The sequence below is a fragment of the Numenius arquata genome, chromosome 8 (assembly GCF_964106895.1).
Source record: "Numenius arquata chromosome 8, bNumArq3.hap1.1, whole genome shotgun sequence".
Taxonomy (NCBI): Eukaryota; Metazoa; Chordata; class Aves; order Charadriiformes; family Scolopacidae; genus Numenius; species Numenius arquata.
The window spans coordinates 565,424-585,012 of record NC_133583.1 but is presented as its reverse complement, the minus strand read 5'-3'; the positions used below and the strand labels follow the sequence as shown (position 1 = coordinate 585,012).

Genomic DNA, 19,589 nt, shown 5'->3' with positions numbered 1-19,589 from the left:
TTCTCCGTCCCGGCGGGGGGGGCGTGTGTGTCTCTCGGGGGGACGGCTCCGTGCCTCCCCCCCGGCAGCGCCTCTCCCTCCCGCGGCGGGGCCGGGCGGGGGGAAAACGTGAGGGTTGGTGCCGGGCCTGACGTCACGGGAGCGGGAAGGCGGCGGGGGCGGCCCGGGCGGGGCGGCGGGGAGGGGCCGCCGGGGCCGGCCCCTTCCAGAAGAAGGAAGCCTTTGGAGAAACCCGGCCCCCGGCAGCAGGCCCGGGCGGCGGAGAGCGGGCCCCCCCCGGCGGGCAGCGTGCGCGGCCGCTGGCGGCCAGAGCGGGGCCGGGGCCCTGTCGGGAGAGGGGCCGCGGAGCCATGACCCTGCAGCAGCCGCCCCCGGCCCTGAAAGGGGGCTGCCGCCCGGCTCTCTACATCCACAGCATGCCCGCCTGGGTGCTGGAGGATTTCTGCCAGAAGATGGACTGCCTCAGCGACTACGACTGGATGCGCTTCGGTGAGGGGGCCGGGGCCGGGGCCGCGGTGCGGGGATGGGGCCGGCCGGGGTTTGGAGGTGCGGAGGAGGGGACGAGGCCACCCCCGCGCGGGCCCTCGGGCCGCGTCGCTCCCCGGCGCCCGGAGCGTGTCCCGGGGAGAGGGAATTCCCGGGGCCCCCGCTGTTCTCGGGACCCAGCGGAACGGCGGACGGCAGCTGGAATCCCGCAGCTCCCGTTCCCCCGCCGCTGCCTCCCCGCTGGCGCTCCAGCCCCTGCTGCCGGTCCCGTTTTCACAACACCCTCCCTTGTCCCTGCCTGTTCCGTTTGTCCTTCCTTCGCTTCACCTACATTCCCCCTGCTCGCCGCCCCTGCTTCCCTCCGTCCTGGCCGTGCCCAGTTAATAAGGATAGAAAACGTAGTCCCTGCGGTTTTTATTCTTTTTCTCTGTATCCCACTCCAAACTATTCTAACCTGAACCTCCTCTTAGTTCCCAACCTTCCTTTATTTAACGTGATTTCATTTCATTCGAGACCTCGCTGACTCTGCTGAGGAACCTCTTGCCCCGGTTAAACTTGCCGACCCGGGGTGGGATTCACCTCCGCTGCCCTCGGAGGCGTAAAACCAGAAACCCTGGGTGGAATGTCCGCCTGACGCAGCCGAGGTGTCCCCCGGGGGATCTCGGTGTCCCCCCAGCCTCCCCCCTCCCTGCACGCCGTGGGGGGCTGGGTGTGGGGGACCTCCATCTGCACCAGCCCCACAGACCGCAAACGAGCAGGGCTGAATTTACACCAAATCCCGGGGTGCGGTGACACGGTGACAGTGTGACACCAGCCGCCACAGTTCATCCTGACTTCTCTCCCGGCCCTCCTGCCCTGCGGGGCCGTCGCCTTGTCCCCGCAGCCGGCGCGGGGCTGCCCGGGGAGGGCAGTGGCGGCGGGGAAGCTGTGGCACAGCCTCATCCCAAATCCAGGGACGTTCTTGGCCACACGTGGCGTTTGACCCTCCTGGTTCCATTCCGTCCCGTAGCTCTGGCGCTCATGCTGTGTCCGGTGTGGGGTTCAGCGGGAGCTAAACAAGGGGGGGGTGCTATGTGTCGGTGAGGGAGGGGTCAGCAGCATCCAGGAATGGGGACACATTGGGCAGGGTCAGCTTTGGCACGATGTCTCCTGCGCTTAAAAATAGCCGTGTCTCACCCAGAGCTTTATCTGAGAGTAAATAACCCCCAGATGATTCATTTCTGTTTGGATTGCCGTAATACCGGTGTTTGGTAACGTGGGCAGGAGCGCAGTCTCACCACTGACTTCTCTCACCTATCTTGGGACAATCGCACCAGGAATTTAATGTTTATTTCGGGACAAAGTACTATGGTGAAGGAAGATTATGGGGAAAACACACTAAAGAGTGTGCCTGGGTTTTCTCTTTGGGTCTCTGCTGTAACATGTTTCCCAGAGTAGTCAAAGGAGTAAAAGGAAGATCTTCCTTTAGGAGCCGAGCTTCCTTCACGTCCCCATGGCCAATTCCTGGTGATCCTTCCTTTTAAAAGTGTGCAAATGAAAAAGCCAAGTGTGTCTCACACCTCGGTGCTCCCAGCTCGCTCTTGCTTGGGTTTTCTGAGTTTTACACCGAAATATCCCTTGTCTCCCCCCAGCCTCCTACGTGATAACGGATCAAACGGAGCTACGGAAAATCAAGTGCATGGAGAGGACAGGGATCAGCATAACGAGAGAGCTGATGTGGTGGTGGGGCGTGAGGCTGGCCACCGTGCAGCAGCTCCTGGACCTGCTGCAGGGGCTGCAGCTCTACCGCGCTGCCCAGGTCATCCTGGACTGTGAGTAACCGCCCCTTCCTCCCGCTGCTTCCCACAGCACCCGGACACCGGCCCCGACATCCCCCTCCCAGCCCAGGAGACTCTTTGCTGGGAGTCTCCTGCTCAAATTCTAAAATTTGTCCACTGATTCGCATTTTCTACTCTCTCATGTAAAATTTGTGGTGGGAAAGGAAGAGGTGACCTAGAGGAGGAATCAGCTTGTCCCCCTGGTTCCTCATCCCACCGCTGTGGTGGCTGTCCCGGGTGCCTGGGGAGATGCCAAGAGAGTGGCTGTGCCCTGAGCCAGGGCTGGCACTGCCACCCATCAGGCCCCCTTTCAAAACACAGCCTAGTTCGGAATGTTTTAATTTTTCATGCATTCTTGTTTCTCCGTGAAGTTTTGTCATTATATTCATAATTGTCAACAAACTCGGAGTAGAGGAGCATCTACTCAGTTTTGCCTCTGCAGCCTCCTCTCTTGCACCCTAAGAGAAAGGTTAAGAAAAGGAGAAATGGTTTATCGACCACCTACGTTACTATTTATCTCACTTCATATTTTCTCTGTTCCTACCACATGTTCTCCTCGATCCCTCTGTCAATTAAACACCCATAGTCTTTTATAATTCTTAGTGTGTAATTCTCACCTGTCTCCAGGTTCCTCTATTTCAGACGTACCTTTTTTGAGGTAGGCTGGTAGAGTTTGAGCTCAGCCTGCCCGGTTAAGGTAAACCGTTGCCTTATAGAAACCAACACTTAAACATAATTTTCCTTTCCACTTTTCTCCATTGAAAATGATGTTTAAATTGCAGCTGGTTTTGTAAGCCACAGTGTACCTTAACCCAGTTCTGCCACCAAATCTGTTGAACCCTGGACAACGTACCGTCTGTCTCTATTGAGTTGCCCCAAAAAGTTGAGAGCGGACCAAATTCCCCTTTTCACACGCATTCCCACCCAAAATCTACTTTTTTTTTTTTTGAAATGAGATGTTTGTATGAATTTTGCCAGCTCTCCTTAGAGAATCGCTCGAAATGAAAGTGCCAGGTTTTGGTGAGGTGGCTATGACAGCTGGGGGAAGTTCTACCCAGGTGGGGGTGGGAAGGGCTCGGAGGCTCCGGGGGCGGGCGCCCGGGGGCTGTGTGGCGGGGGCTGACTCAGGCGGCCGGGGCCGTTGCGACAGCGCCGGGCGCAGCTGGCACCCGCCACGCCAGGCGTCCCCCGCGGAAAGTCCAGCAATGTGTCATGGGCTCTGGCCACGGCCGGGCATTCTGCTGCCTGCCTGCGGCTTCCTGGCACTAGCCCGACTTCGCACCTTCGTTTTGTGTGGCAGAAAAAAAAATCTTCAACAATGGTATTCTGAATTCTGTTTTCTTTTCTTACAAAAAAGGCATATTAATCACTACAGCACCAGCAGCCTTCAAGCAGATTCTGCCTTACTGCCTGAAACCCAAACCCACAGACCCTAGGGAGAGTGCTGCTCTGTTAATATACCCCATCGGGGCATCGCTTTTGTCTGTGCCTGCTCAGTGTTTAGCCCAGCTCATTCCTACCCCGTAGGGAGTTTCTGGGTGCTCTCCTGTAACACGCCACATCTTAACCACTAATTAGCTCCAGCCCTCGCCTTCTCTCCTGCCTGAGTGCGTTCGGGGCCCTGCTGTGTGTCCGGCTGCCCTACTCCGGTGTCTTCCTTCACAGGGTTTATTGACGTTCCCGTAGTCCCCCCCGCTTTATACGTTGGGATTTCATAAAGCAAAACCCTGCATTCTCCTTCTGAGAAACATAAAAACTGAAATTGAACAATTACTGAATGTTTTTACCACTATGTAATAGCAGCAGCAATTTTGAGCGTCTGGGCTATGGTCCCACACCCATCGGATCCAGAGGGGCAGCACGTTAAAGCCTCGACCCTCCCTTGCGCAGAGCCCGGTGAGATTGGACCCTCTGGCGATGCGGAATGCAAACCGTCAGGCTTCCAAACCACGAGCAGCTTCTGGCAGCATTGCCATTAAAAATAAAGATACAACTCAGATAAAAATAATCACCACCACCGCACAGAAGCATTTGTCATCCCGTTGTTTGTCCGGGGGCTTTTCTTCTAAGTGCTGTGTAAACACCACTGCGGCTCCTGCAGCACCGGCTCTTGCCTCCGGCACGGAGGGGACGGATGACCTGCTGCCTCTTGGGATTGGCAGATTTACCTGGCTTTTTGAATTGAGCTCTCTCAAAAACATTTCTGAGACTTTTTGGACTTCACTTGCCACAAGCTACAAAAACAGAGGGTTTTCCCCTTGTTAAAAATAAACCCCAGCCAACTTCCCCCGGGCTGCAGGAGCGCGCTTTGGCTGCCACTCCGAAGGAAAAGCTGGGTTTCTAAAACTGCAGCTGGCTGATGCCAGTGAACGGGGGTCTCTCTAGGGATTTCTGGGGGCTAGGTAGTAAGCAGGGGAAGGAAATACTAAGAACTGGTGGCAAGAAAGAGCCACGCTCAATTCAGCTCCTTAAGGCCCTGGCGTGCTGTAAGGGGTCTGACAGCGGTGACAGATCTCTCGGGTTTCCTGCGTGACGGCGGGCCAAGGCAGTGTCGGAGCTGCAATATCGGAGGGTTTCATAAGGGGCTGCATAAGGCGTTGGGAGTGATTTTGGTTTTCGCTCTTGAGTTCTGTAAAGCGATATGAAGGCGGGATAAAGAGGCTTTAAAAGAGGATGGAAGAGACAAATCCTGTAGAGCGATCAATTTTTAGTTGTTTCAGGATGATCAATATTAATTTTTGTCCCAGATCAATTCAAATGCAGTAAATTGCAAAACTACCATGAAATGATCTTTTTAAAAAACTTCTAATAGTTGTCTTTTCTATTGGAGTCCATAGCAAAGCTTCACGTTCATTGAAGTTGCAGAGAGTCTGGATTATTTTGTTATTCTGCCATGTGGAAGTCATTAATTTTTTCTGGAACTCACTCAATACGGGCATTCCAGTGAGTGCTCAGTCAGAAGCAGAAGTGATTTCTAGCAGGATCCTTTTAGGTTTAGACAAATCTTTGAGGTCTCCACCCTCTACTTCTGCTTTTTTATCTATAACTGAATGTGCTTACTGGGGTGATTCCTCCCGGGCAGACACGGAGAATACACTGCTGGTTCCATTGGGCTCAGAATGGGCTCAGAAAACCAAGTGGTCCCTGCACCACCAGAATTCTCTTCCTGCTCCCTGACCCAAGTCAGACATGCCACACGGGGAGTTCTGCTGGCACATTGCTTCCAGGAGAGTCCTACCTCCCTCCAACAATTTCTTGCCCTACTCTGGTCCTGTTTCTGGATGTCCGTCAAAATACATTTTTTTAATGTCAGTTCTTTAGCTTCAGTAGTGACCTGTTTGTGTGATGTGCAGGAAGTTGCAAAATTCACAAAAAACCCTGAAAAATAGGTTGGAAGAGGGAAGTGAGTCTAATTCTAGAGACTTCTAGGTCAAAGCACAGGAGGGAAAAGCCAACAACTGCAGATGCAGGGGCTGTCAGCTGTGACTAAGGGCCTGCAGCCTGGCTGACAGCCCATTTCTAAAACCCGTGAAATCTGGGGTTTCATAGCGTTCTGACAGAAACAGAGAAACATCCCTGCTCGTGCCGAGTTCTGAAGACCTAGTTTCATTCAAGCTGTCAGGGCTTGTCTGCCCTGATCAGCTCTGCCCAACCTTGGTTTGTTGTCGGGAGCACAGACTGTAAATGAAAGGCGCCGCTTCCTGCCTGTCTCGGACACTCCCAGGGCTTGCTTTGTGCGAAAAAAAAAAAAAGAACAAAGCTACGATCTGATTTCAAATGCAACCAGAGGCTGTGGCTTCTGATTCCAAGGCCACCACCGCCCTCAAGATGCAGAGTTGATAAAACAGCGGGACAAAAAAACCCCTTGTAGTAAAACTTGTGTTTATTTTCTTTTATATAAAAATAAGACATTCATTTTGATTTTTAAGACAATGCTGATATTGCTGATAAAGGAAGCCGTGGTTATCAGGCAGCAGAAAGTCCTTACACCATCCCCAGTGCACACTGGGCATTGCCAAGCTCCTTTTCAGCCGCAGTGCTCAGTGTGTTCATGGAGAAGAATTCGGCTGCTCCTTCAGGACATACTGACACCCTCGCAGCATCTTGCTCTTTTTTTTTTTTTTTGCTTATTTTTTTTCCCATCTTAACTATAGCCTAATCTAATTTTAATAATTCCCTCTAAGATGTACACACTCCTCAAGTTCCTGAACGCTGAAAGCATCTCCGTACTTCTTCCCACTGCTTTTCCCAGCCTGATTCTTAGATTTCCCAAGCTGGGTACAACAAGGATCTCTCTCTCTAGAGCAGTAATGAATCGATAATTCGGCCTTTTTCCCTATATATCAGTAATTCTTGACCTTTCACCATTTTTATGTTTTCCTTGGGTTGTCTCCAGTTTCTTTCTTTCTGTTCCCAGGTAAGAGTATGATTCTTTATTGCAAATAGTTCTATGTAGGAAAGTGATCAGGGGCACCATCATGACACTGAAACCACACAACCGAAACCATCCTAAAACATTTAACTGACTAAACCCAACACAATTCTGTCAAACTTCCTCTCGTGACAATTAACAAAGAACTAGATGCCTTCCTTAGGCTGGGAGATATTTGTCATTTGAGATCATTGGCTGAAAGACGTTATATAGAAAATGACAAAATAAATGCACTAGTATTGCTAACTCCCTATTATAAGAGACTGTTTATCTTTTGCATCGCCATCACAGGTATTTCTTTGAAGCTATCACTCCTTTTTAATTTTCAGTAGTAGTTAATGTCAGGAATATGGTCTGAATTTGAACACCAGTTGTAGTCCCGCAATTTCACAGTAAATTGCTGGAGTGTTCATTTTAATGTTCGCATTAATTTACAGGCAGTTTTCCCGACTAGGATTTTCTGCTGGTAACTGATTGGAGTCAGACTCTGTTTTCCCTGATAATCTTCATCTTTCCTTTCTTCTCTTTTGAAGGGACATCAGCCTCCAATACTGCCAGCTCTGAAAAAGGAGAGCTGGTAGAGCCACCTAAACAGGAGAACATATCCTTAACTCCCACAGAAAACAAAACTAAAGGGAGAGAAAATGAGCTAAGCCTGTTGCCATCACCAGACTCCTCACACCTGGGAGTATCGGCAGCAGGGGGTAAGTAACAGACTCTGAACTGGCTTTAACACTGGGATGACCGAGCAGACAGGATGCTTCCCAGTCGCTTTCAGTGTGGAATCATTAATATATTGCTCTTGGAAATGGTCACATGTGAATATTTGCCTTTTTCCTTGCACTGTTGTCTCCTGAGCTGTTTATGCCCAACTTTAGCACACAGCCCCCAGTTCCTCCTTCCCAGAGCTCTCTCGCTGTGAGAGACGCTGGCTATGCCTGTCCCTGGGGTCTCAGGATGTCCCTCGGGTCTCTGTGGACCCTGGGGTCCCATCATGGCTCCGTACCAGATCCCCACATACATTTCCCCCGTGTTCCTCCCTTCGTGCAAATAAACCGTGCACGGGCCAGCAGTTCCCCTGCCTGGGCCAGGAGGGAGCAGGCCCACAGGACCCACCAGCCCCACAGACATAGGGAGCTCCGCGTCCCCAGCCAGGACCAGACATCAGTGTACTCATCCTGCAAAGAGGAACCAGGAGCACAGCTCCCTGTCTTCCCACAGCTCCTCACAGGTTATCCCTAGTTAGGAAATTCAGCAAAATGCCCCAGACCTTCACAGTTGCTCACAGGCCATGGTATTGCAAAAACGAGTTGCATTTTCAGTTTATTGTTTCAGTTTCAGGTGCTGTTCCTGAAGGAGCCTTGTTTTCACTCCCCTCCCCACCACCTCCCCCAAGAGACCTTTTGAAATCTTTACAGTCAAATCCTCCCGTGTCATCAAGTGTGAAGGTAAATCCCTTTATACTCATTGACTATAACAATCAAAATCGACTTTATGACATTCTGTGTTTTTTCAATTAAAGTTTATCCCTTTATTTGTATAAAATATAGATCTGGTGAATAAGTGGGGCTATGTGGACTGGATATAATTGTAATGCTACAGTTAGATTACTTAGGGTTTACATCACTGTTTTTGCCAGTGAAGGGGAAAACTTAACACCATTGCATACTGTGTAGCTCAGCACGGAAAACATGCCCACAAACATCAATTAATTTTGAAGGAGTTTCCAGTCTAGATTTTACACAGAACTCAACATTTCTGGTGGGATCACAGGGCAGGGCAGTACGTACCACAGACTAGTCAGAATGGCATACTTCGTTAAGTTTAATTTTATACTTAAAGTGTGGTTTCTGCTCCAAACTGGGCTAGTACCAAATTTCAGTGGGGTTGCCCAGAGCCTTGTGTAGCTGCCAGTTGACAGTCTCCAGGGATAGGGTCCCGTCACCTCTCTGAGCTGGTTCCAGGGCTTAACCAGCTCCTTGTGGGAGGTATTTCTCATGTTCCTGATGATTTCCGTGCAGTCTCCGGTTCCTCCCTAGAGCTCTCTGGTCTTTAAGACAGCCTGGCTGGATCTGGCCTGTGGTTCTCCGAGGGTTTCCCAGATCCACGTGCACACTCTGGTCCCATCACAGTTCTGTCTTGGCCTGTTCTCTTTGGTTTATTTTGTTTGAGATTTTTTTTAAAGAAGATTGTGTTTTAAGACTTCAGACTCTCCCAAAAGAACGTGGTTCCAGAGCACCAGCCAAGAGAAGATTGCTACAAAGACTTCAGTAGTTTGGGAGTTTATTGAGAGGGAGTTGTTTTGTTTTCTTCAGGCTGGAGCACATGGAGGTTGTGAAAGCTGGGTGATTAGGCATGCTGGAACTGCAATAACAATTGGCATTAGGACCTGCCGCACTGGAAGCAACACATTATTGTGCAATGCCAAATGCTTCAGTAGATGTGAAGCTCCAGAACATAGATACATTAAGAGGGACCCTACTTTCTGATTCAACTCTTGATACATGCCCCAGCCATAGAGATTAATACTTTTTGTAACTTAAACTAACATCACTTCAAGTAAATTTATGGACTTTTAAACGAAACTAGGTCTGTTTTCTGAGAAAGGTGGCAATGCAAATTGGTAACTGTTTTCTAGTCTCTCCTACCATGCAAAATTTTTACATCATCAAAGCCCATCAGGAGAGGTATTACAAAGGGAAACCCCAATGAGAGATTGTACAGCAGCTATCACGATTCCTTTCAACAATCACAGTGATTGCTTAAATCATGGAAAAGAAAATATGACACCTGAAAGAAGGAAAAAGCATATGAATTTTCATGAGATAAACTTGTTTCTTCTACAACTGTGTAGCCTTGCAGCTCTTCTGCTCCTCAGCAGGAGACGACGACTGACCTCCCCAGCGGGAGTCTCCTGTGGACCCTGAGGGAAGTCACTAACGCCACAAACGGTTTCAGCGACAAGAGCAGGATTTGTGAAGGCACCTTTGCAGATGTCTACAAAGGTCAGAGGAACAACATGGTGTATGTCATCAAGAGACTGAAAGAGGCAAGTGCTCCACCTTCCCTTTTCCTTTGAAGGGGTTATATTATTAGTATCTCTTGAGTGTTAGCATCTGTTGTTTAATATTGTGTGGGCAAGGAACTGGAGCGGCTACACAAGAGGAGAGGTGAAAAGGGAATGGTGTAAAGTAAGGAAACCTCTGGATTCAGCAAGCACATGAGAGAAATCAGCCTATCAATACCTGAAGGGAGCCTACAGAAGAGCTGAAGAGGGACTCTTTGTCAGGAAGAGTGGTGACAGGACAAGGGGCAATGGTTTTAAATTGGAAGAGAAGAGATTTAGATTAGATATAAGGAAGAAATTCTTTACAGTGAGGGTGGTGAGGCACTGGAACAGGTTGCCCAGGGAAGTTGTGGATGCCCCATCCCTGGAAGTGTTCAAGGCCAGGCTGGATGGGGCTTTGAGCAACCTGCTCTAGTGAGAGGTGTCCCTGCCCATGGCAGGGGGGTTGGAACTAGATGATCTTTAAGGTCCTTTCCAACTCTAGCCACTCTATGATTCTATGATTCTATGAAATTTTGCTCATGGGAGTAGTTTTATTCACTCTGTCCATGGGAGTAGCCTGCAATGCACCTGCCTCCACCATTGCATCAGAGGTCTGGGTTTTACTCTAATTTTCAATTAGTTGTTGCCTTTGACACAAAGTTGCCATCACTGATACTTGCCACATTTCTCAAGTAGCTTGTCTGGAGACAAAAAGATCTGTATAAATGCAACGTCTCAATAATGGCTGTTGACATCCTATTGCATGTTTTGACTTTTCAGACAGAATGCACAAACCCAAATTCCACCCAGAGATTCTTTCACACAGAAGTACAGATTTGCTTTCGGTAAGCGTGTGTTTGGCTGAGGACGATGTGTGTGCCCTGGGTGCCACACTGGCCTGGGGATGGTGGGGTGTGCACAGGCTCTGCCCCAGCCCCGGGGAGCCGCGGGCAGGACACAATTCCCAGGGGCCTTCCATTCGGGAATGTATTCCAGCTCGGGAATGTCTTTATCTGTGTTGCTCTTATTTCATTTGGGAATCACTGTTGCTCTGTGCCCGCAGGTGTTGTCACGTCAACATTCTGCAGCTGCTGGGTTTCTCGGTGGAAACTGGCTTGCACTGTCTGATATACCCGTACCTGCCCAATGGGTCGCTGCAAAATCGGCTCCAGCCTCAAGTAAGCCATAATCTGGGCCTATTATCTGTCTGAGATTGCAAGCCCAGCCCTGTTATTGTATGAAAACCAGTTCTATCTCTTTGAATACTGAGAAACAGCCGAAAAAAAAAAAAGTACCCAAATACCCTGAGCACAAGCCCTAGAAAGGCTGCAGCTCCTCTCCGGTTCTTCTGCTGCAAAGCAGATCAGGGCAACAGGAAGTTTCTGCTGGGCAGCCTTTAGGTTTTTAAAGTAATAAGGAATCTGCAAAATGCATCGATTTATATTGTAATATTTCACTGGATTTGGGAATATGTTGCTGTAGAATCCATCACTGTATTCATTGGCATAACGAGTTACCAAGTTTTACAAGGGTTTCAGAGGGAACAGTTAGAGATGTTCACACCTATGGAAAGAGCGTTTCCAGGGGAGATCATAGGGCAGAGAAACAGCAGAGAAGCAGTCGCCAAAAACAGCTCTGTGCCTCAGAAATGGCCAGTCCTTGGTGCTTCGGACATGTGTGATCCTTGCTGTGTCCTCCTCTCACTGTGTCACACGGCAGGAAAATGTGCAGCACGATATACAAGAACAGGGCCCTTCCTTGGCCTAGAAATCATCAGTTTCTGCCTTGGACCAAGCTTTTGCTTTAGGTCAGCAAGAGTTTGGATTGGCACTGCAACTAAATCTGTGCTTTTCAAAGCTACTAATGTCTTACAGGGTTTTTACCATTTTTTCCCTCACTTCCTTGTAGTCTGGTTCTGCTCCGCTGAGCTGGGAGACACGAATCAGCATTGCTGTAGGACTCATCCGAGCTGTGGAGTATCTACATAACTTTGGAATTCTTCATGGGAATATCAAGAGGTGAGGGGTTTGGCATAGCAGCACTTCCCTGGCCACCTCCTCATTCCGGGGTTTCTTCAACAATAATGGCTGAAAACACACACTCGCAGTATCTTTCTGCTGTCTCTTGTTCTGCAGGGTCTTTACCCTTTATGTTTCACCCGCCTCCCCTCTAAAGGATGGAATTATATTCTTTTGAAGTTGTTTTTGGAGTGTTTGTTCTTCCCCTCTTCCTTTCTACCATTCTTTATCCTTTCATTCACACACAGCAGGCCAAATGCTGGAAACTTCCAACGTTTATCTTTGAAAGTGTAAACCTGGAAGTCTTTACCTGAAGTTAAAGTCATTACTTGACCAATATTGTTATTTGTCTTTCTTTATCACAGCTCAAATGTCTTGTTGGATGAAAACTTTACACCAAAGCTTGGACATTCAGGTCTGCGATTGTATTCTGTTGATAAAAAATCAGAATATGCTGTGATGAAAACCAAAGTCCTACAAGCTTCTCTTACTTATCTGCCAGAAGATTTTATCAGACATGGGCAGTTAACTGAGAAAGTCGATATATTCGGCTGTGGTGTGGTACGTTGCCTTTTTTTCCATGTTCTGTTGCATTCTTTGGTGCTTCTAGACAGGAAATTGGACAGAAAAGCTCGTGCGTCACACAGTTACTTTGACAGCAATTTCCTGTCGTAGCTGCTGAGGACATAATGTGTTGAAATCCTGGTTTTAATTACGTTCACACTCCAAATCGACTTCAGTTGATGGCAAAGTCAGGGGAATCTTTTGAACAACAGAAACAAAATTGTTTCTTGTTGTAAAAAATGTATTACTGGTGATGTTTGTTTTTTTTTTTTTAAAGAGTAGGAGAAAGACTGCAGTTTGGTTCTCAGAATTCTTGCAGATTTGCCACATGAACTGCTACAAACATCACCTGCTAATTTGGAAGTTTGACTAAAATAACTGATGGCCTGTGATGTCGCCTGTCTCGAGGTGTTTCCATTTAAATAGGAAGTTACTCTGTTCAGTGTGATTTCTTATCTCGATTCAGAATTACTTTATTCTCATCCTTTGTTTCAACAGCATCTGTTGTACCTAACTATAAAATTTGGAGTTGGCTCTGGAGGTAGATGTAAAGTGCCATAAAGACTGCCCAGATCTGGCTTTGTTAAGCCATCTGAAGTAAAAACATCATTTCAAAATGCCCTGGAAATTCAATATTTCTTTAGTTACAGAACTAATTTTTTAAAAATAGAATTAATTCTGAACAAATTGTTTTATCTTTCAATTGTACTTTCTAGGTGTTAGCAGAGATTCTGACAGGGATGAAGGCACTGGATGAGGGAAGACAGCCTATCTATCTGGTAACAAAAAGCGGGAATAAGGAATACCAACACTAATGAATGGGGTTGCTGTCATAGAATGAATTTTCATGTATATAAATAGAGTTTGTTATTTGAGACTGCTGTACATATCCTGAAGAAGGGGGCTTTAGAAGCCATATCCTAGTTCCATTAACATCAGCAGCCTACCTACACATTTCCTGAGTGCTGGCCCAATCGTATCAGGAGATACTCCCGCAGAATTGGTGTTTAAACACATGCCTGTTGCAGAGACAAGGCTTTGTGCTGAAATGCCGCTGCATGGTATTTACGTGCCAGCAAGAGGTGTTAGGAGCCAAACCGAATGGGGAAACCTGGGCAGGCAGTAACTGCGGTTCCTCATCGTGTTTATTGGGTGTCAACGCATTGCACCAGTCTCTGGAATTTACCTCCCGGCCCATTTGCCCAGGCAGGGGTTAGAAGGACACAAACCACTTTCACAGGCAGCCGGAGCTGGCCGGGCTCAGTGAATGCCATCCACACCCTCCTCAGGAAAACAGACTCCATCTCTGTTCCCTCAGTGGGGCACGCTCCTTCCCAACTGCCGGCTCCTTCCAGCCTTTGCAGGGAAAACTACAGTATTCTTAATTACTATTCCCAAGCAGTTCAGCGGGGTTCAAATGGGTTCAGAAAATAAAGGATCCCAGGTTTCCGATTTCTTTACCAAACGTTTGAGAAGCCCTTTGCGGGAATGCTGCTATGGGCAGCGTTCGTTATTTTTCATTCCTATAAATGGGCGTAAGCCCAGAAGAGCTGGGTCTGCTTCAGTGAATTTGACATCAGACCCATGCAGAGAAAACCCTTGGCCTTTTCTCTCCTGCGAAAACAAACATTTCTGTCAGTTGTACAAATGGAGATTCTTAAAACTTTTAGGTCAGTAAACCAGCCATTAAGGAGCAATAATGACAAATACAGGGCAAGATTCATATTGTCAGCGATTCAGGTAAAAATGAATGTTTGTGTTAATTCTGCTTTCACTAATGTATCTCTTTCCTTTGAACAGAAGGATATAATTGCTGATGAAATTCAAACAGCGAAAGAAAGCTCACGCTCCAAAGTGAAAAATTGTGAAAAGCTGGCTGCCAAGGAAATATGCAGTAAATACCTCGAGAGCAGAGCGGGACACTTGCTGGAGGAGGTTGCTGTTGATTTTGCCTCAGCCGTCTGCCTTTGTCTGAGAAAGAAGAATTGTAACATTGCAGAGGTAAGTTTCAATACATCACCAAGATTTTAGTCTTCTCAGAGCAAGGTCACTCATGCCTTGCCTGTTTTTGAGTGCTGACATGGGAGATCGTGTGTAAGCAGGGGGACAGGAATTATTCTGCATTCACAGATTTTGTTGTTAAAAACAGGTGCTTGAAATGATGGAAACGGCTGACAATAAATTAAGAGAGCATTACATCTGTGGGAGCAGCCTTTCGGGGTTCTCCATGAACACGCCGGAGGAAACGGATGATGAGACGATGAGCCTAAGCGTGGATGTGCTGCCTGGCGGGGAGAAGAGGGAGGGCATTGCCCAGCCAGCCACCCTGACCAGCACCCACCCGTTCCCTCCTTCCATGGCAGCCCTGTCACCCGACATCTACTGCGGACAAGTGTCCCGCATCCCTTGTGAGTCAGACGAATCCAGCAGTTTTGTATGGAATCCTTCAGGGAAATGCCCGGAAGAGCTGCCCAGCCCCAGCTGTAAGGATTTGGAGAGCATGGCAGGCGGTGAGGGCAGGCCCGGGCAGGCACAGCCTGCAGAGGGACCCCAGGACAGACACACATCCTGCGCCAAGGGCCATGACACCCCGGAGACAGCGTCCGCCGCTCGGAGTGCCTTCCCACAGAGACACCCCGACCTCGACTCCTCCTGCTCCGCACAAGGTAAATCCAGATAAACTGCGTCACACACAACATCCAAAAGCATGTCATCTTCAAGCTGTTTTGGCAAAACTGCGCCTGTTCCTGCTAGGCTAGCCAAAGTCCGTGTAAAAGGGCTCTAGAATTACAATAGCAGGGACAAACCACTCTGCTCCAGAACTGCTCAGGTTCTTCTTCCTACTTATAAACACATTTCAGTAAATCTTTTATCCTTGGTTTTGATTTTACTAATAAATCTACAAAATGTTTTCTGATTTTCTATCAGATTTTTTTCCTAAGCCAGTTTTGTTTGGGTTTTTTTTGTGTTAAATTTAAAATTATTTTCTATTCCTTAGGCAATAGATGGATTCTGTTCTCAATATTTGGGCTTTTTTTGTTTTTCAGCATTAGCCAGAGAGACATCTTGGAAAATACAGATAAATGATAAAAAAAAGAAGCTCATGGAAAATATTTTGCTGTATGAAGAAGACAAATTAAACAGTTCTGAACTTTTTGAATCATAAATCAGATGGATTTATTAGCAGTGACCAGCTCAGAAGAAGAAATCGGGACTGTCTCTCCATTAGAAAGATGGTAAAAGTGTACCTTTCATGTCAGGGTAGCAGATCTGGATCAGAAACATTAACCCTGACTGCAGAAAACAGAAGTGATCCTACTGAGAAGAAACAGAAACCATCTGCTCTAGGGCAGATTAAAGCTCGCTGCCTCTCTGTGAACAGAAGTGCCTTCTTCCTTGTCATCCGCAATGTAAAAAGCTATGGCAAACACAAACAATTGCCAAAATAATTTCAGATCCTTTTGCAGTGTATTTCAGAAAGCATCTACATATAACGTATGTCTTATTAAACCCCACAGCCCTAGAAGCGAGAGGGCAAGCACGGCTCAGCAGTGAGCAATGCCCTTTGTTGTTACCCCACTGGGTATGGGCAGGCAGAAATCTCCAGAGATTGGAGGTTTCAGCTTTCAAATGAATCTCTCCTAGTCCATATAATCTTAGTCCACATGCTCAAAAACTGCATTAGCAGAGAGGGTAATTTCTATGCAAGTTCTCAGATGTGTTCTACGTGACACAAGCTCATTTTGAATTGCACTGAACATAGTTGTAAGTAAATAATTTAAGCCATGTCAGTCTGCTCGGTGAGCTGCTCTTCTACACATGACACCACCTGAAGTCTGAGTTTCACTGTCAGGAGCTCTAAGACAGTGTTCAATACTTCATAAGAGTATTTTTGGAAGTTACTGTTTTCTAAGTGTCCTTTACATGTTGTTAAGGTTTCTCATTGTGTTTCACATGGTAACTGTTGTATATTTTGGATTAGGGACAAGATTTTAATTTAAAGTATCTTTAATTTTGTTATAGGTCACTTGAAATTTGATTTGTTATATTTATTTTGGCAATGGGTTAAAGAATCGGTGGAAGATGAGCGAGTCAGGGCCCTGCTGATGGGGCCGCGCTCCCCAGGCATTCTCAGAGAGGAATCGGTTCGTGTCTGGGCTCCCCCAGCATTAACAGCCAAAACCCAGAGCTTGTGTGCTGCCAGATTTCTTGTCAAGTGAAGGCCTCCTTAACAAAGTGTGCCTTTTACTGTTATGACTATTTATTATTTGCAATATTGCGTATTCCACTCTTGTGCAGTCTAAGGAAACACAGGTTTATTATAAAGCAAAAGAAGTACCAGAACAGGTTCCCGACAAGGGACTGCTGCCTCCTCTGCACAGGGAACGGGGCCTGATGGATGGAAATGGCTGATATTCACTGTGGAGTTCGGGGAATATTTTAAAAAAATATGAATTTATATGTAATTCTTTTCGTTGGAATTGTGTAATGGTATAGTTTTACCAGCTTTACACAAAGGTCTCTGAGTAAGGCCTCATATCTTCTATATTTTTACAGTGCCGGGTTCATTGTGGGTACTATTATGAGCAAGTAAAAGTATTTTAAGTAAAGACCTGAGTATTAGAATCATCTACACATTTATCAAATTGATTTCTACACTAAAAAACTGGTGAAAATCGTGAATTATAAGTGCCTTGGATACTGTCTATATATTTGCCACTGTCAGGCCTTTTATTTTACCAGAATGAAACCAAGAAACCACTGGTACCGACATAAGAAACATCGAGTGTATTCAGATTGGTCAGTAACTGCTTAATTATCCAGGAGATTTAATTGAGCTACTTTATGGTGCTGAAAATTTAGTATTCCTTGTTTTTCATGGGTATATTTTGGGAGATGCATGGTGAATACCCCAGGTCTCCCCCAGGAAGAGGAGCACACAGGCACAGCCCAGAGCTGAAAGGGATGTAAACATAAGCTTTATAAATTGAGAAACACAACTTAGACACAGTTCTGTTTCACACAAATGCTTTACAGGTTTTGTTCTCCTGCAGTCACAAAAGGAAACTGATATTCTTTGCCTTGTTCCATGTTAATTTTAGAATATTCCAGGGTTGATATACATGGTCTTGTGGAGTTCAGAGGTGTATAATGTAACATACATGAGACACCGCGTAGTCCTACCATAATGGCACTCTGTTACGTGACATGGCTGTTCAGTATAATATAGGTTTTAATCTCAACTTGGCAAATTTATACATTACCATTTACTAATACCTTTGTGAATAAAAAAACTGAAAAAAATCCTTTCTTTGTAGCCTGCTTTTTAATGATTTATGGCACAGAAAAATGTGTCTCAATCCACCCTGTTCAGGTAATTTTGTGTTTGTAGGGAAGCAGCTCAAGGTCTCTTTGCACACACTTAATCATTGGTAATTATTAGTACAAACATGTTTATTCACTCACTGTTAAATAGCTGAGAAAATTTTCACTCTAAAATTAGTAATTACGAGGTTTACTGAGATACAACTGACATTTATTGTTGTTTAGATGCACAATCTATAGTATCCTTTATCCTCAAGATATTGTAGCTCTGTCACAAATAAAGGACAACTCTGCTTTTTTTTTTATCCATGAACATTAGAATAAGGGCACAGAATATAAATAAAAAAAAAATTATATAGTTGTTATAGAACTATGCAGCCGTGCAAGTAAAACTCATTCGGGGATTAGCACCTCCCACAGGTGCCGTTAAAACACAGAGGCCGAACGTCATCTTATACCGTCGGTGAATGGGAAGAATTACCAGTTCTTTCACACATATTCTATTGTTTCTTGTACGTTTGATTTTAATACTGCAAATCCATCCCCGCTCACCCCCGACGCGGCCAAAGGTGTATTTTGTGTTCCGCGTGCTGCGGGAATTCATGCAGCCCCATCCCCGCCGCTCTGCAGCCCTTCCCAGCCGACACAAATCCCTTTTTCCCTCGGGAAGGCCTCTGATGAAGGGAGCCCGTCCCGCCGCTCGCTGCAGGAGCCCACGGGGGAGCCCAGCCCGCTCCTCAAGGGCCTTCCCGGCGCTGCCCCCCGCCCCCACAGCCGCGGGCCGGGCTCAGAGCCGGCGGCCGCTGCGGGCCCCGCCGCCCACCCACACCACAGCGCGTTCCTGCCCGCCCCGTTACCGCCGTCCCTTCCTCGGAGCGCGGCGCACACGAGCCTCATCGGAGCCGGCCGGCGGCCGCCGCGGCGGAGCTGACAGGGCCCAGCGGCGGGGCGGAGCAACCTTCCCGGTGTGCCCGGTACAGCCAATCGGCGCCAGCGGCGGCTGGGCGCTGCCCAATCGACGCCAGGGCTGGCCCCAACGTCCCGCCTCCGAGGGTGCGGCCTTCTGCTGAGGGCCGCGCGGGCGCCCCGCTCGCTCTAGGGGCACGGCGGGGTGGCCTCGGCCCCGGTCCTCCCGGAGCGGCTGCGAGGCCCCGGTGCTGCAGCGCCCGGGAGCCAGGCCGGTGGCGGAGGGACGCGGGGGACCTGCCGGGCGCAGGGCTCCCCCCCCCCAAGCCCCGCCAGCGGGGGCAGGAGGCCCGGCCTAGCAGCCGGGAGTCCCTCAGCGGGGGCTGAGCTGGAGGGCTCTTCCCGGAGCGAGCTCAGGGCTTCACGGTGAGAGGGCGAGTTGCTTTAAAAGGCAAATGCTCTTCGTGGCCGAAGGAGCCAGAGTGTAGGTGGGTGAGTGTAGGAATCCCGCGGCCCGAGGAAAAGCTCCTAATTTATTTATATTTCTTTTTCCGGGCCTTGGCCTGGGCTGGAGTGAGAAAGGCCTGGCCTGTAACGACACGCTGTTTGCTGGCTGTGGTTAATGTAGTGGTCTGAAGTGCGACATCCGCAGAAAGCAAATGAAAGTTGTGCCCTGTCTCAACAAGGAAATTTTAAATGTGAGGCTGTCACGTTTCTAGCCCTTTTTATGGAGTACTGGCAAGTGTTGGTTTTAAAAAATAACTTGCAAAGTGTGGGAATGGGTTCATGTTCTTTATTCCCTTATGATGAATAAAGCTGCTCTGTAAGAGCAGAACACATTCTGCTTGCCTTCGCCCTGGGAACTGCTGAGGCCAAAGGAGGAGCCGTGGCTGGATTTGGGTGGCCTGATGTCCTCCTGCCAACAGCGAACAACACTGATGCTTTAAAGTTTTGTTAGGGTTACCCTATCAATAAATGGTTACCTGTGTCTA

At 47.9% G+C, this 19,589-nt stretch overlaps 1 protein-coding gene across 1 annotated transcript; it reads left to right on the top strand.

The window, feature by feature from the left end:
• Nucleotides 1–350: 350 nt before the first annotated feature.
• Nucleotides 351–17,650, top strand: IRAK2 (interleukin 1 receptor associated kinase 2). The gene is made up of 13 exons (XM_074151656.1): nt 351–489; nt 2,118–2,297; nt 7,269–7,439; nt 8,077–8,183; nt 9,590–9,784; nt 10,565–10,629; nt 10,848–10,962; nt 11,693–11,802; nt 12,168–12,363; nt 13,083–13,145; nt 14,167–14,367; nt 14,516–15,032; nt 15,414–17,650. Exons 1-13 carry the CDS (start codon nt 351–353, stop codon nt 15,530–15,532), a joined length of 2,178 nt encoding a protein of 725 aa, XP_074007757.1. The 3' UTR covers nt 15,533–17,650.
• Nucleotides 17,651–19,589: the final 1,939 nt, after the last annotated feature.

Coding starts and splice junctions, on each gene's coding strand:
- IRAK2 (XM_074151656.1), top strand. CDS start 351: ATGACCCTGCAGCAGCCGCCCCCGGCCCTGAAAGGGGGCTGCCGCCCG. Junction 10,963..11,692: donor AAAATCGGCTCCAGCCTCAA/GTAAGCCATAAT, acceptor ACTTCCTTGTAG/TCTGGTTCTGCTCCGCTGAG. Junction 15,033..15,413: donor CTCCTCCTGCTCCGCACAAG/GTAAATCCAGAT, acceptor TTTGTTTTTCAG/CATTAGCCAGAGAGACATCT.